A 15584-nucleotide genomic window follows, 5' to 3' on the forward strand; every position below is an offset into this window, starting at 1 on the left:
TGTCTCTTTCCATTCATCAAATTGCAGTGCACTGTTTGGATTTATTTTGTGAGTGGACAAACGTGCGCGGGTAGCCAACAGGAGCGATCTTTTGAAGTGATTCTTTGACAATCAGATGAACACATCTGGTTGTGTTTAGCAGTGCAAATACCATGGTACAGCCATGGTACATATATGAACACTCAATCGTGATGTTACTTTTTAATGGTAAGTTTACAAACATATATTATGATAAATAGAACTGAAACGTTTCATTATGTTAAATTGTTAAATAAGTATAGCTAGTTATAATTGTAATGGCTTAGCAGATAAGAGAAGGAGTATAATATCTATTGTTTACAGGGAACAACAATTTCAGATGAGGTTTTGTAGAAAAAGGACAGGGGGTATATATATTCTTCCATGGGCAAAGAAACTCAATTTATTAACAACTATTTTGATCAGAATGTGCAAATTGTCCAAACAGATTGGCACGGTAGATGGATTATTTAAAAAAAATATTGGACCGTAAACAGATTTGGATCATTAATCTATACAGTCCAAATAATGATGATCCATGCTTCTTTGAAAATATATATACTACTTTATCAAACCTACAAGCAATACAAGACTCAATTATTATGGTGGGAGATTATAATAGGGTTTTAAATACCTCAATGGACCGTAAAGTCAGTCACACTACGAACTTTCATGCACTTAAGGAAATCATGAACATCATGGATATATTGGAACTAGTGGATATATGGAGGCTTAAATATCCTGACCTAGTGAGATATACATGGCGGAAGCTCAATCAAATTAGTCGTCTTGACTACTTTCTTATGTCATTCTCGCTGGCACCAAAATATAAAAATGTTGATAGGGGACAGAATGCAGTTGGACCATAAAATAATTGGCATATTACATTCCTCTAACAGAATTTCCATGTGGGTGAGGATATTCGAAATGTAATCAAAGCCTATTGGATGATAACATGATTTTAAGTAGGACAGAATATTTTTTAACTGACTTTTTCCAACATTACATTAGTACAGAAGATCCCTTTATTGTATAGGACACATTTAAATGTGCCTTAAGAGGCCATGCAATTAAAAACTAAAACAAAAGCAATTTAGGTCAAGAGTCCATATTAACAAAAGGAAATAGAAGGACGAAGAGTACAGATAGATAGCAATAAAAACAGTACCATAGAGACACATAATAAGTTAGTGTAAGGTTCTGCTTCCCTTTTCTTAGTCAACCTTGTGTTCTTTTTCTTTGTGTTCTTGAACGTAGCCCTGTTTCTCTGTGTTCTGGAACTTAGTCCTGTCTTTCATTTTTGTTCATTGATTTCAACTGTGTTCGTTTCTCACCTGGTCTCATCAGCTCCCTATTTAGTTCAGTTCTTTCTGTTTGTATGGTTGTGAGGTATTGTTTGTTTTTGATTACCTACCTGTGTTTGACCATTGCCTGCCTGTGACCATGACTCCTGCCTTCTGTGACGGCTTAATAAACATCTGTGCGTGAATCTACACATTTCCTCCATGAGCATTCATTACAGTTAGAGGAAAAATAAATGGAGGAACTTATTCAAGAAATATCAAGTGTAATAAACTCAAATAAATGTCCTCTCAATGTCAAATCAGTTTATTTTCAGAAAACATAGCATGTGTAAATATTTGTATGAACATAACAAGACAACTGACATTAAACTGAACAAGTTCCACAGACATGTGACTAACAGAAATTGATTAATGTGTCCCTGAACAAAGAGGGGGGTTCAAAAGTAATAGTCAGTATCTGGTGTAGCCACCAGCTGCAATAAGTACTGCAGTGCTTCTCCTCATGGACTGCACCAGATTTGTCAGTTCTTGCTGTGAGGTGTTACCCCATTCTTCACCAAGGCACCTACAAGTTCCCAGACATTTCTGGGGGGAATGGTCCTAGCCCTCACCCTCCGATCCAACAGGTCACAGACGTGGTCAATGTGATTGAGATTCGGGCTCTTCGCTGGCCATGGCAGAACACTGCCATTTCTGTCTTGCAGGAAATCATGCACAGAATGAGCAGCATGGCTGGTGTCATTGTCATACTGGAATGTCATGTCAGGATGAGCCTGCAGGAATGGTACCACATGAGGGAGGAGGATGTCTTCCCAGTAACGCACAGTTGAGATTGCCTGCAATGACAACAAGCTCAGTCCAATGATGCTGTGACACACTGCCCCAGACCATGACGGACCCTCCACCTCCAAATTAATCCCTCTCAAGAGTACAGGCCTCGGTGTAATGCTCATTTCTTCGATGATAAACGCGAATCCGACCATCACCCCTGGTGAGACAAAACTGCGACTCTTCAGTGAAGAGCACTTTTTGCCAGTCCTGTCTGGTCTAGCGATGGTGGGTTTGTGCCCATAGGCAACGTTGTTGCCGGTGATGTCTGGTGAGGACCTGCCTTACAACAGGCCCACAATCCAACCTCTCTCAGCCTATTAAAAAGTCTGAGCACTGATGGGGAGGAATTGTGCGTTCCTGGTGTAACTCGGGTAGTTGTTGTTGCCATCCTGTACCTGTCCCTCAGGTGTGATGTTCAGATGTACCGATCCTGTGCAGGTGTTGTTACACGTGCTCTGCCACTGCAAGGACGTTCAGCTGTCCATCCTGTCTCCCTGTAGCGCTGTCTGTATGCAGTTTTTTGTTTTTTTACGTGTTATTTCTTACATTAGTACCCCAGGTCATCTTAGGTTTCATTACATACAGTCGAGAAGAACTACTGAATATAAGATCAGCGTCAACTCACCATCAGTACGACCAAGAATATGTTTTTCGCGAAGCGGATCCTGTGTTCTGCCTTACAAACAGGACAACGGAGTGGATCCTATGCAGCGACCCAAAAAAACGACTCCGAAAGAGAGGGAAACGAGGCGGTCTTCTGGTCAGACTCCGGAGACGGGCACACCGTGCACCACTCCCTAGCATTCTTCTTGCCAATGTCCAGTCTCTTGACAACAAGGTTGATGAAATCCGAGCAAGGGTAGCATTCCAGAGGGACATCAGAGACTGTAACGTCCTTTGCTTCACTGAAACATGGCTCACTGGAGAGACTCTATCCGAAGCGGTGCAGCCAACGGGTTTCTCCACGCATCGCGCTGACAGAAACAAACATCTTTCTGGTAAGAAGAGGGGCGGGGGCGTATGCCTCATGGCCAACGTGACATGGTGTGATGAAAGAAACATACAGGAACTCAAATCCTTCTGTTCACCTGATTTAGAATTCCTCACAATCAAATGTAGACCGCATTATCTACCAAGAGAATTATCTTCGATTATAGTCACAGCCGTATATATCCCCCCCCAAGCAGACACATCGATGGCTCTGAACAAACTTTATTTAACTCTCTGCAAACTGGAAACGATTTATCCGGAGGCTGCATTCATTGTAGCTGGGGATTTTAACAAGGCTAATCTGAAAACAAAAAATAAATTTTATCAGCATATTGATTGCGCAACCAGGGGTGGAAAGACCTTGGATCATTGTTACTCTAACTTCCGCGACGCATATAAGGCCCTGCCCCGCCCCCCTTTCGGAAAAGCTGACCACGACTCCATTTTGTTGATCCCTGCCTACAGACAGAAACTAAAACAAGAGGCTCCCGCGCTGAGGTCTGTCCAACGCTGGTCCGACCAAGCTGACTCCACACTCCAAGACTGCTTCCATCACGTGGACTGGGAGATGTTTCGTATTGCGTCAGATAACAACATTGACGAATACGCTGATTCGGTGTGCGAGTTCATTAGAACGTGCGTTGAAGATGTCGTTCCCATAGAAACGATTAAAACATTCCCTAACCAGAAACCGTGGATTGATGGCAGCATTCGTGTGAAACTGAAAGCGCGAACCACTGCTTTTAATCAGGGCAAGGTGTCTGGTAACATGACCGAATACAAACAGTGCAGCTATTCCCTCCGCAAGGCTATCAAACAAGCTAAGCGCCAGTACAGAGACAAAGTAGAATCTCAATTCAACGGCTCAGACACAAGAGGCATGTTGCAGGGTCTACAGTCAATCACGGACTACAGGAAGAAATCCAGCCCAGTCACGGACCAGGATGTCTTGCTCCCAGGCAGACTAAATAACTTTTTTGCCCGCTTTGAGGACAATACAGTGCCACTGACACGGCCTGCAACAAAAACATGCGGTCTCTCCTTCACTGCAGCCGAGGTGAGTAAGACATTTAAACGTGTTAACCCTCGCAAGGCTGCAGGCCCAGACGGCATCCCCAGCCGCGCCCTCAGAGCATGCGCAGACCAGCTGGCCGGTGTGTTTACGGACATATTCAATCAATCCCTATACCAGTCTGCTGTTCCCACATGCTTCAAGAGGGCCACCATTGTTCCTGTTCCCAAGAAAGCTAAGGTAACTGAGCTTAACGACTACCGCCCCATAGCACTCACATCCGTCATCATGAAGTGCTTTGAGAGACTAGTCAAGGACCATATCACCTCCACCCTACCTGACACCCTAGACCCACTCCAATTTGCTTACCGCCCAAATAGGTCCACAGACGATGCAATCTCAACCACACTGCACACTGTCCTAACCCATCTGGACAAGAGAAATACCTATGTGAGAATGCTGTTCATCGACTACAGCTCGGCATTCAACACCATAGTACCCTCCAAGCTCGTCATCAAGCTCGAGACCCTGGGTCTCGACCCCGCCCTGTGCAACTGGGTACTGGACTTCCTGACGGGCCGCCCCCAGGTGGTGAGGGTAGGCAACAACATCTCCTCCCCGCTGATCCTCAACACTGGGGCCCCACAAGGGTGCGTTCTGAGCCCTCTCCTGTACTCCCTGTTCACCCACGACTGCGTGGCCACGCACGCCTCCAACTCAATCATCAAGTTTGCGGACGACACAACAGTGGTAGGCTTGATTACCAACAACGGCGAGACGGCCTACAGGGAGGAGGTGAGGGCCCTCGGAGTGTGGTGTCAGGAAAATAACCTCACACTCAACGTCAACAAAACTAAGGAGATGATTGTGGACTTCAGGAAACAGCAGAGGGAACACCCCCCTATCCACATCGATGGAACAGTAGTGGAGAGGGTAGCAAGTTTTAAGTTCCTCGGCATACACATCACAGACAAACTGAATTGGTCCACTCACACAGACAGCATCGTGAAGAAGGCGCAGCAGCGCCTCTTCAACCTCAGGAGGCTGAAGAAATTTGGCTTGTCACCAAAAGCACTTACTAACTTCTACAGATGCACAATCGAGAGCATCCTGGCGGGCTGTATCACCGTATGGCAACTGCACCGCCCTCAACCGTAAGGCTCTCCAGAGGGTAGTGAGGTCTGCACAACGCATCACCGGGGGCAAACTACCTGCCCTCCAGGACACCTACACCACCCGATGTCACAGGAAGGCCATAAAGATCATCAAGGACATCAACCACCCGAGCCACTGCCTGTTCACCCCGCTATCATCCAGAAGGCGAGGTCAGTACAGGTGCATCAAAGCTGGGACCGAGAGACTGAAAAACAGCTTCTATCTCAAGGCCATCAGACTGTTAAACAGCCACCACTAACACTGAGTGGCTGCTGCCAACACACTGACACTGACTCAACTCCAGCCACTTTAATAATGGGAATTGATGGGAAATGATGTAAATATATCACTAGCCACTTTAAACAATGCTACCTTATATAATGTTACTTACCCTACATTATTAATCTCATATGCATACGTATATACTGTACTCTATATCATCGACTGTATCCTTATGTAATACATGTATCACTAGCCACTTTAAACTATGCCACTTTGTTTACATACTCATCTCATTTGTACATACTGTACTCGATACCATCTACTGTATCTTGCCTATGCTGCTCTGTACCATCACTCATTCATATATCCTTATGTACATATTCTTTATCCCCTTACACTGTGTACAAGACAATAGTTTTGGAATTGTTAGTTAGATTACTTGTTATTACTGCATTGTCGGAACTAGAAGCACAAGCATTTCGCTACACTCGCATTAACATCTGCTAACCATGTGTATGTGACAAATAAAATTTGATTTGATTTGTCTTAGGCGTCTCATAGTACGGACATTGCAATTTATTGCCTTGGCCACATCTGCAGTCCTCATGCCTCCTTGCAGTATGCCTAAGGCACGTTCACGCAGATGAGCTGGGACCCTGGGCATCTTTCTTTTGGTGTTTTTCAGAGTCAGTAGAAAGGTCTCTTTTAGTGTCCTAAGTTTTCATAACTGTGACCTTAATTGCCTACTGTCTGTTCATTAATTGTTTGTGGTTCATTGAATAAGCATGGGAAACTTATTTTTTTGCTTAGTTTATATTGTATAAAATAAAGCAACCCTGATGGAATACGGGGAAAATGCACTATTATTTTTTAAATCTTCAACATAGAAATGCTTCCAAAAATAATTTACTGAAACTTGTTACAAATGGAGTCACCCATGATTCACCAAACTATATTTTGAAAGAGGAAGCAAATACTTTAAGCATATGTTCCAGTCTCCTCCATCTCCACTAACTGAAGTTAATTGTATGGATTTGTTTCTATTAATAATGTAAAATTAACAGCTGTGCAGAAAGACTCATGTGAAGGCCAAATTACAGAGGAGGAACTTCTTGACGCAATTTAAAGCCTTCAAGGATCTGCCTCTTAAGGATCCAGACTTTTCTTATTTTTTTTATACCTAAAATGACATACCCAAATCTAACTGCCTGTAGCTCAGGCCTTGAAGCAAGGATATGCATATTCTTGGTACCATTTGAAAGGAAACATTTTGAAGTTTGTGGAAATGTGAAAGGAATGTAGGAGAATATAACACAATAGAGCTGGTAAAAGATAATACAAAGAAAAGAAAAACGTATTTTGTATTTTTTGTACCATCTCTGAAATGCAAGAGAAATGCCATAATGTGTTATTCCAGCCCAGGTGCGATTTAGATTTTGGCCACTAGATGGCAGCAATGTATGCACAAAGTTTTAGACTGATTCAATGAACCATTGCATTTCTGTTCAACATTTTTAATCAAGACTGCCCAAATGTGCCAAATTTGTTTATTAATAACTTCTCATATTCAAAATTGTGCAATCTTCTCAAACAATATGGTATTATTTCACTGTAATAGCTACTGTAAATTGGACAGTGCAGTTAGATTAACAAGAATTTAAGCTTTCTGCCAATATCAGATACAACCTCATGCTAATTGCATTAGCCTACGTTAGCTCAACCATCCCGTGGAAGGGACACCGATCCCGAAGAAGATTTATTAAGTCCGGGAAAACTCCTGTGCTGGATGGCATACCAGTTGCGGTATACCAAACCTTTTTTGATGTACTCAGAGGACCGTTATTAGCATGTTTTAACCACTCCTATCAAAATGGTAGCTTGTCAGATACTCAACAAGAAGGTCTGATTTCATTAATACTGAAACAGGACGCAAGTGGTAAATATTAAGACCCAGTTCATTAAAATTGGAGGCCCCTTAAAATTGGAGGCCCACTTCAGTGTTGTGATGCAAAATGCATACCGCATAGAATTAAAAAGGTTTTGGCAGATATTATTCATCCAAATCAGACAGGTTTTTAACATGGACGATACATTGTAGATAATATAAGACAAGTACTGGAAACAATAGAACAATATTAAAAATCTGGAAAACCAGGCCTTGTATTCATAGCTGACTTGAAAAGGCTTTTGATGAAGTACAACTGGAATCTATATATAAATGGCTGGAATATTTCAATTTTGGTAAAGCTCTCATACAATGGGTTAAAGTTATGTATAGTAATCCTAGGTTTAAAATAGTAAATAATGGCTACTTCTCAGAAACTATTAAACCGTCAAGAGGAGTAAAACAAGGTTGTCCTCTACTGTTTATCTATTGATTGTGGCCATCAAAATGTTAGGTATTAAAATATGTATAATTGCGCAGGAGGAGATGGCTGCCGTTTTACGGGTACTTAACCAATTGTGCTATTGTGTGTTTTTTGCGTTATTTGTAACTTATTTTGTACATAATGTTTCTGCCACCGTTTCTTATGACCGAAAAGAGCTTCTGGATATCAGAACAGTGATTACTCACCTCGTACTGGACAAAAATAAAAAAATCTAACGAGTCGGACACCAGGCAAGGCCCAAATCCCTGTCATTCGCATGAAGAAGAGAGAGAGCTATAGGGGACGTGGGTCTGGGTGCCTTGTAAGAATCTGACGCCGAGTGGGTAACCTGCCGTACTATTAGCCAACGTGCAATCATTGAATAATAAACTGGATGAGCTCCGATCAAGAATATCCTAACAATGTGACATTAAAAACTGTAATATATTATGTTTCACCGAGTTGTGGCTGAACGACGACAGGGATAACATACAGCTGGCTGGGTTTTTCGTGCATCGGCAAGATAGAACAGCTCCCTCCGGTAAGACAAGGGGTGGCAGTCTGTCTCTATTTGTCAATAACAGCTGGTGCACGAAATCTAATATTAAGGAAGTCTTGAGGTTTTATTCACCTGAGGTAGAGTATCTCATAATAAGCTGTAGTCCACACTATTTGCCAAGAGATTGTTCATCTATATTTTTCGTTGCTGTCTATCTACCACCACAAACCGATGCTGGCACCAAGACCGCACTCAATGAGCTGTATAAGGCCATAAGCAAACAAGAAAATGCTCATCCAGAGGCGGCACTCCTAGTTGACAGGGACTTTAATGCAGGTAAACTTAAATATGTTTTACCTAATTTCTACCAGAATGTTACATGTGCAACAAGAGGAAAACAACTCTAGACCCCCTTTACTCCACACACAGAGACGCATACAAAACTCTCCCTCGCCCTTCACTTGGCAAATCTGACCATACCTATATCCTCCTGATTCCTGCTTACAAGCAAAAATTAAAGCAAGAAGTACCAGTGACTCGCTCTATATGGAAGTGGTCAGATGAAGCAGATGCTAAACTACAGGATTATTTTGCAAGCACAGATTAGAATATGTTCCGGGATTCTTTCGTCGGCTTTGAGGAGTTCACCAAATCAATCACTGGTTTCATCAATAAGTGCATAGATGACGTTGTCCCCAAGGTATGTACATACCCCAAACAGAAACCACGGATTATAGGTAACATCCGCACTGACCTAAATTGTAGAGCTGCTGCTTTCAAGGAGCGGGACTCTAACCCTGATGCTTTTAAGAAATCCCTCTACGCCCTCGGACAAACCATCAAACAGGCAAAGCGTCAATACAGGACTAAGATTGAATCCGAGCATGCGCTGACCAACTGGCAAGTGTCTTCACTGACATTTTCAACTTATCCCTGACCGAGTCTGTAATACCAACATGTTTCAAGCAGACCACCATAGTCGCTATGCCCAACTGGATCCTGGACTTCCTGACAGGCCGCCCCGGGTGGTAAGGGTAGGTAACAACACATCTGCCATCCTGATCCTCAACACGGGGGCCCCTCAGGGGTGCGTGCTCAGTCCTCTCCTGTACTCGCTGTTCACCCATGACTGCTTGGCCAAGCACGACTCCAGCAACATTAAGTTTAATGATGACACAACAGTGGTAGGCCTGATCACCGACAGGGATGAGACAGCCTATAGGGAGGAGGTCAGAGACTTGGCAGTGTGGTGCCAGGATAGCAACCTCTACCTCAACGTGATCAAGACAAAGGAGATGATTGTGGACTACAGGAAAAGGTGGGCCGAACAAGTCCCCATTCTCATTGACGGGGCTCTAGTGTCCACGTCACCAACAAACCTATCATGGTCCAAACACACCAAGACAGTCGTGAAGAGGACACGACAATGCCTATTCCCCCTCAGGAGACTGAAATGATTCTGCATTGGGTTCTCAGATCCTCAAAATGTTTTACAGCTGCACCATCGAGAGCATCCTGACGGGTTGCATCACCGCCTGGCACTGCTCGGCCTCCGACCGCAAGGCACTACAGAAGGTAGTGCATACGGCCCAGTACATCACTGGGGCCAGCTTCCTTTCATCCAGGACCTCTATACCAGGCAGTGTCCGAGGAAGGCCCTAAAAATTGCCAAAGATGCCAGCCTAGTCATAGACTGTTCTCTCTGCTACAGCACGGCAACTGGTAACGGTGCCAAGTCTAGGTCCAAAAGGCTTCTTAACAGCTTCTATCCCCAGCCATAAGACTCCTGAACAGCTAATCAAATTGATACCCAGACTATTTGCATTGACCATTGAACTTTTTCTTAGCTCTCTGGATTACAACCAAATTATAATAAGTGTACTATATTACATATTGGATCACTAAAAAAATATATAACTTTTAGATTTACCAATAAATAATAAGGTCTGACGGTGATGTGGACATACTCAGTATTCATATCCCGAAATAAAAATGTCTCACTATGATACATTTTAATAGAAAGTTAGCAAAAAAAGGAAAATACCTGTGTATTTGTGGAACAATCACCCTTATTAACTCTCTAGTTGTTTCTTATGGCCTTGCCTACACCTAGCGACCTGTTTTTTTTGTGTGTTAAAAAAAAAATAATTATGCGCAAAAAAATATAACATTTTATTTGGAATGGCAAGCCAGTCCAAATTAAACAGGCCTATTTATATCATAAATATGAATTCGGAGGGTAGAAATTATTAAATATTATAGCATTAGACCTCTCACTAAAGGCTTCAGTCATAAAAAGTTATACTTAAATCCGAACTGGTTCTCTTGCAGATTAGTAAGAATGTCTCGCCCCATGGTCAAGAATGGCCCTTTTCCCTTCATTCAGATTAAAACCTCTTATTTAAAAGTTAAATAATCTCCAAATTATATAAACTATTTTTAAAACAAGCCATAGGAAGTTGGTTGCAATTTCAGTTTAATCCGCCAGAAAAGACACTCAAGTATAGTAATAGATAATAAACATTATTTTTGGAATAAAAGTAAAATAAAAGGTATAATCTCTGTAAATTATATCATAAATAGGACTGGTGGAGTTATGTCACACATGCAGCTAACAAAAATATCTGCTCTACCCAAAATTACAACCAACTAACTACAGCATTACCGCAAAAATGGTTAAAGAAAATTGTAACAAATAAAAAAAGTACACCAGTTTAATTTAAGGACCAGAAAATGTACAGTTATGCCATATAGATTGCAAAATAGTTAGGAAATTATTTTGATTTACCGATTCCATGGCGAATGGTTTATGAACTGATACGCAAAATGACGGCATATTCAAAACGTAGAATTTTAATTATTATAAAATGATTTCAACCAATAGAATGTTATATACTGTAAATGGGGGGATACAACCATCCCAGCTCTGCAGATTTTGTTTGTGAAGAAACAGAATCATTAGATCATTGTTTTGGTACTGTTCATATGTGGCTTGTTTTTGGTCGCAGGTCCAGGAATGGCTGAAGAATTGCAACGTTTATCTGGAGCTAACTCTGCAAATAACACTGCTGGGTGATTTGAAAAGTCCTAGTCAATCGATCAATAATATAATAATACTTTTAGCAAAATGTAAATTTAATTTACAATCTGCAGAAACTATGAGAATAGAAAGGTTCAGAAGTTTTGTGAAACATCACAGCACAGTTGAAAAAAAAATAGAAGGAAAACAATTGTCTGTGTTAACTGAAGGATGGGATTAAAAACAAACAAAGATAACTATTGTAAAATTCATTGTGTTCATTAAATGTTTATAGTATGTCTAAACTGGAAGTAGAAGCCTGTGTTGTTATCCAGTCAGTAGTTTACTCAAATTAGGGGATGGGTGGAAGGGTTAGGAGAAAATTTAAAGGAATGTTTATTATTAAAAAAATTATAGTAAAAAAATATATACACGTATGTATGTATGTATGTATTTATGTATGTATGTGTGTGTGTGTGTGTGTATATATATTTACAAAACATATATACGGAGGATTGGAAATGATGCAGATAATTACATTGATGGAAGCTTCAATCTATCTGCAATATTAAAGCTGATCTACCTCCTAAAGAAATTAAATTAAAATATCTAACGCTGATGTCCCCCGACAAAGTGATGAGCATGAAAACACACAAGACTGATGGCTACAGCTATGTTCAACAAGTACAGATGTAGGATCATAATTTGATCACTCTTTTGTTGCTGAGAATGTTTACGCTCAGCAGGTAATGCAAACTTGTAGCGTATTTGAGTGTATTGATTTCCACTTTGAAATTTTAGACTTGATTTGCCGTAACAAAAAATGTATCAACCCCTACAAAAATGTCCATTAATTATAATCCACATAATAATTCACATGTATTTTCCTGCTGTAGCATACTGGCTCAAATTAAGATCCTACATCTATATTTTATTCTTCTGGCTCTATTTGTGATATTTTACCTTGCCTCACTGGCTTACAAGCGTGCTAGGTAATCATTCCTCTGATGACATCTAAGAAATTGTAGTCAATAACCATCTGATGATGTGTTTTGTTAACTTGCACGATCTGCATTTGAAGTTGTATGTGATCGTATCCACTGCTAGGTAAACAGAGGTTTCTGATGACCAACTGCACGCACGGCTTTTCATGACGCGGCCGGGAAATGGGTCTACTCAAGTACATGTACATACAGTACTTTGGTACAAGCTTTAGAATGTCTCTCTATCTTTCTGTATGCACTCTCTCGAAGCTGTTAGTAGCAAGTGGAGCCCATAGCAAGTGTCTGAAGACAATCATAAATAGTCTTACGTGTCCATGTTTTGGTGCGTGGAGGCGGGGGTTGTGGGGGGGTAGTCGGGGGGGAGGGGCGTGGCAGGGTCCAGGGGTGTGTCCACCATACATAGAGCTCTGTTGTCTGGACTGGTAGTTCATTGAGTTGGAGTAACCCATTGATGGACTACAATACAAGAGATAGGGGTATCATAAACAGTTTCACAGGTGCATGGGGGCATATATATATATATATATATATATATATATATTTTATCATCATGATGTTTAAGAATATTACACTGATCACAGGTTATGTTACTGATTTAAAACTGATGTTAACATTTTCATTGGGAAAGTATGCATTTCAATACAAAGTGACTGATGCCAAAGAATGTAAAGTAGTGTTGCGTTATACATGATATTATTCTGGTTCCTGAACTCATGACAGACATATGTCCGAAGGAGCTGGCTCCTTTGGGTCAGCAGCGTGAGTACAGTGTAATATAGTATCGTGCAATACATTGTGGTGTATATGTCATAGCGTAGTATAGTGTAGGGTCCCTGCTCCTGACCTCATGGCGCCCACAGACAGATGTCCGTAGGAGCTGGCTCCGTTGGGTCCACAACGTGAGTTGACGAAGGCCACCAGGGAGTTAGGAGAGGTTCTGATGACCGTCTGTAGGTCCACGCTGGCGTCAGACAGCGGCGAGATGGACAAGGCACGCTTCTTACTCAGCTTCAGCATGGAGCGAGGCGTTGAGAACCGCGAGCCTGGGGAGGCGAAAGGAGGAGGAGGGGGAGAGAAAAGAGGAGACAGGGAGTGGGGGAGATTGGGAGGTAAAGGATGGGTAAGGCGAGGAGATGAGGAGCGGAGAGGGGGAATTGCAACGGAAATCATTTTAAAGCGTTTTGCAGCGGAAATAAACACGATCCAGTTATTTTCTTACCGTCTCCCACATGGTCTAATCCCTGTCCATGGGGGAAGCCGTGGTGGGATGACATGAGGTTGTTGTGACAGTAGGGGGTGCTATTACCACCTGGACAAACACAGAGGATAAGAAATAATACATTATTACAGGCTTTCGAACACAGCCATACTGACTCCTGAGGGACCGGAGCATCACGAAGAGGTTTCTTCTGTTTTTTTTTCTCAATTCACCAGAGTCGGGAGGAATGGAGAAAATACTAATTGAGATAGAGCCTGTCTTTGGTTATAATGAGGGTAAGGTCAAGAAGTGTTTCACGTGACGCAGGACTGTTGACTCACCGTCGGAGGACTGATTCATGCTGCGGTGTCCCATCATGCTGTGCAGTGGGGGAGCCAGAGGGGGTCTCATGTACTGGTCCATGGGGTTGACACCGGAGTTAGGATTGATTCTGGGGTTAGGGGTCATTGGGTTATACATGTTCCTGCAGTCCTGAGGATGGCCATTGTGGAGCGGAGCATGCAGGGATGACACTTCACTGTAGGGAGACCTTCCTGAAGAAGCAAGGCTAGACATACAGACAGACATTGACGGAGAGACATACAGAGAGACATTCAGACAGACATGCAAAAAGACAGAAATACAGACAGAGAGGCATCCAGAGGGACACAGACATACATAGAAAGCAACATACCCATACAGACATTCAGTACAAAGAAACCAAGATAACAACTTCTTAGTCACTCCGATGTAAGGGTGAGCCAAGCTAAAGTATGGCTGGTATGTTCTCTAAGTCAGTATTCTTCGATTCTGGTCCTTCTAGCCTAACACTAACCCACCTGATTCATGGTTGTGATCATATGTTGATTGGTTTAATCAGGTGTGTTTATTGCTGGGCTAGGACAAAAGCCTGCACACAAGGATTAAAGAACAGTGATCTAAACCAGTGTTTCCCAAACTCGGTCCCGGGGCACCCCCTGGGTGAAGGCTTTGGTTTGTGCCCTAGCACTACACAGCTAATTCATTTTTTTTGTAAGATTAACAATACAAAACATACACGTCCAAACGACAACATACAGACAGACGCACACAAACATCCACAACATCCCCTCTGCCCAGACCCACCTGCTCACACCCTCATCTCCAGCGCCCGCATCACTCTCCGCCACATGGCCTTAAACTGCACCATTTTGCTTCTCTCCATTGCACACACACTTCCAACATTTAGATAATAAAGCATTGACCTTTCCATTGTGTTAACGAAGGAGGATTAGTTGATTTCCAGTTTTTAAGTATACGTTTTTTCAAGATGATTGATGAGAAAAGTATCGTCCAACCCATCGGGTATCTCACTATGAACCCCCATATGCCATGTCTTAAAATATGCAGACAGATTCATTAAAACTACATTTACATTTTAATACTTATGACAGCCAACCTTCTAAACCCACCCATAACTTTTGGACTTCATAGCATTCCCATTAGTTTATACTGGATTAAAACCTCTACTGGATCAGTGGGTCCCCCGTGGGACGGTTGAGCTAACGTAGGCTAATGTGATTAGCATGAGGTTTGTAAGTAACAAGGTAATTTCCCAGGACATAGACATATCTGATATTGGCAGAAAGCTTAAATTCTTGTTAATCTAACTGCACTGTCCAATTTACAGTAGCTATTACAGTGAAATAATACCATGCTATTGTTTCAGGAGAATGAACAGTTATGAACTTGAAAATGTATTAATTAATAAACCAATTAGGCACATTTGGGCAGTCTTGATACAACAGTTTGAACAGGAATGCAATGGTTCATTGGATCAGTCTGAAACGTTGCACTGCTGCCATCTAGTGGACATAATCCAAATTGTGCCTGGGCTGACATAATATATTATGGCCTTCCTCTTGCATTTTAAAGATGGTACAAAAGAACGCATGTATTTTTATTTTTATTATCTTTTACCACC

At 41.9% G+C, this 15584-nt stretch overlaps 1 protein-coding gene across 1 annotated transcript in view; it reads right to left on the bottom strand.

The window, feature by feature from the left end:
• LOC139413226 (zinc finger protein GLI1-like) overlaps positions 1 to 15584 on the bottom strand; it is a 123053-nt gene that overhangs the window by 34979 nt on the left and 72490 nt on the right. Inside the window, exons 3-6 of the mRNA XM_071160363.1 lie at positions 13963 to 14189; positions 13643 to 13732; positions 13268 to 13466; positions 12732 to 12879 (exon numbers count right to left, since the gene is read on the bottom strand). Of these exons, the coding sequence (XP_071016464.1) occupies positions 12732 to 12879; positions 13268 to 13466; positions 13643 to 13732; positions 13963 to 14189 (664 nt within the window). The remainder of the gene's footprint in view (positions 1 to 12731; positions 12880 to 13267; positions 13467 to 13642; positions 13733 to 13962; positions 14190 to 15584) is intronic.

Source organism: Oncorhynchus clarkii, chromosome 7, assembly GCF_045791955.1.
Source record: "Oncorhynchus clarkii lewisi isolate Uvic-CL-2024 chromosome 7, UVic_Ocla_1.0, whole genome shotgun sequence".
Taxonomy (NCBI): domain Eukaryota; kingdom Metazoa; phylum Chordata; class Actinopteri; order Salmoniformes; family Salmonidae; genus Oncorhynchus; species Oncorhynchus clarkii.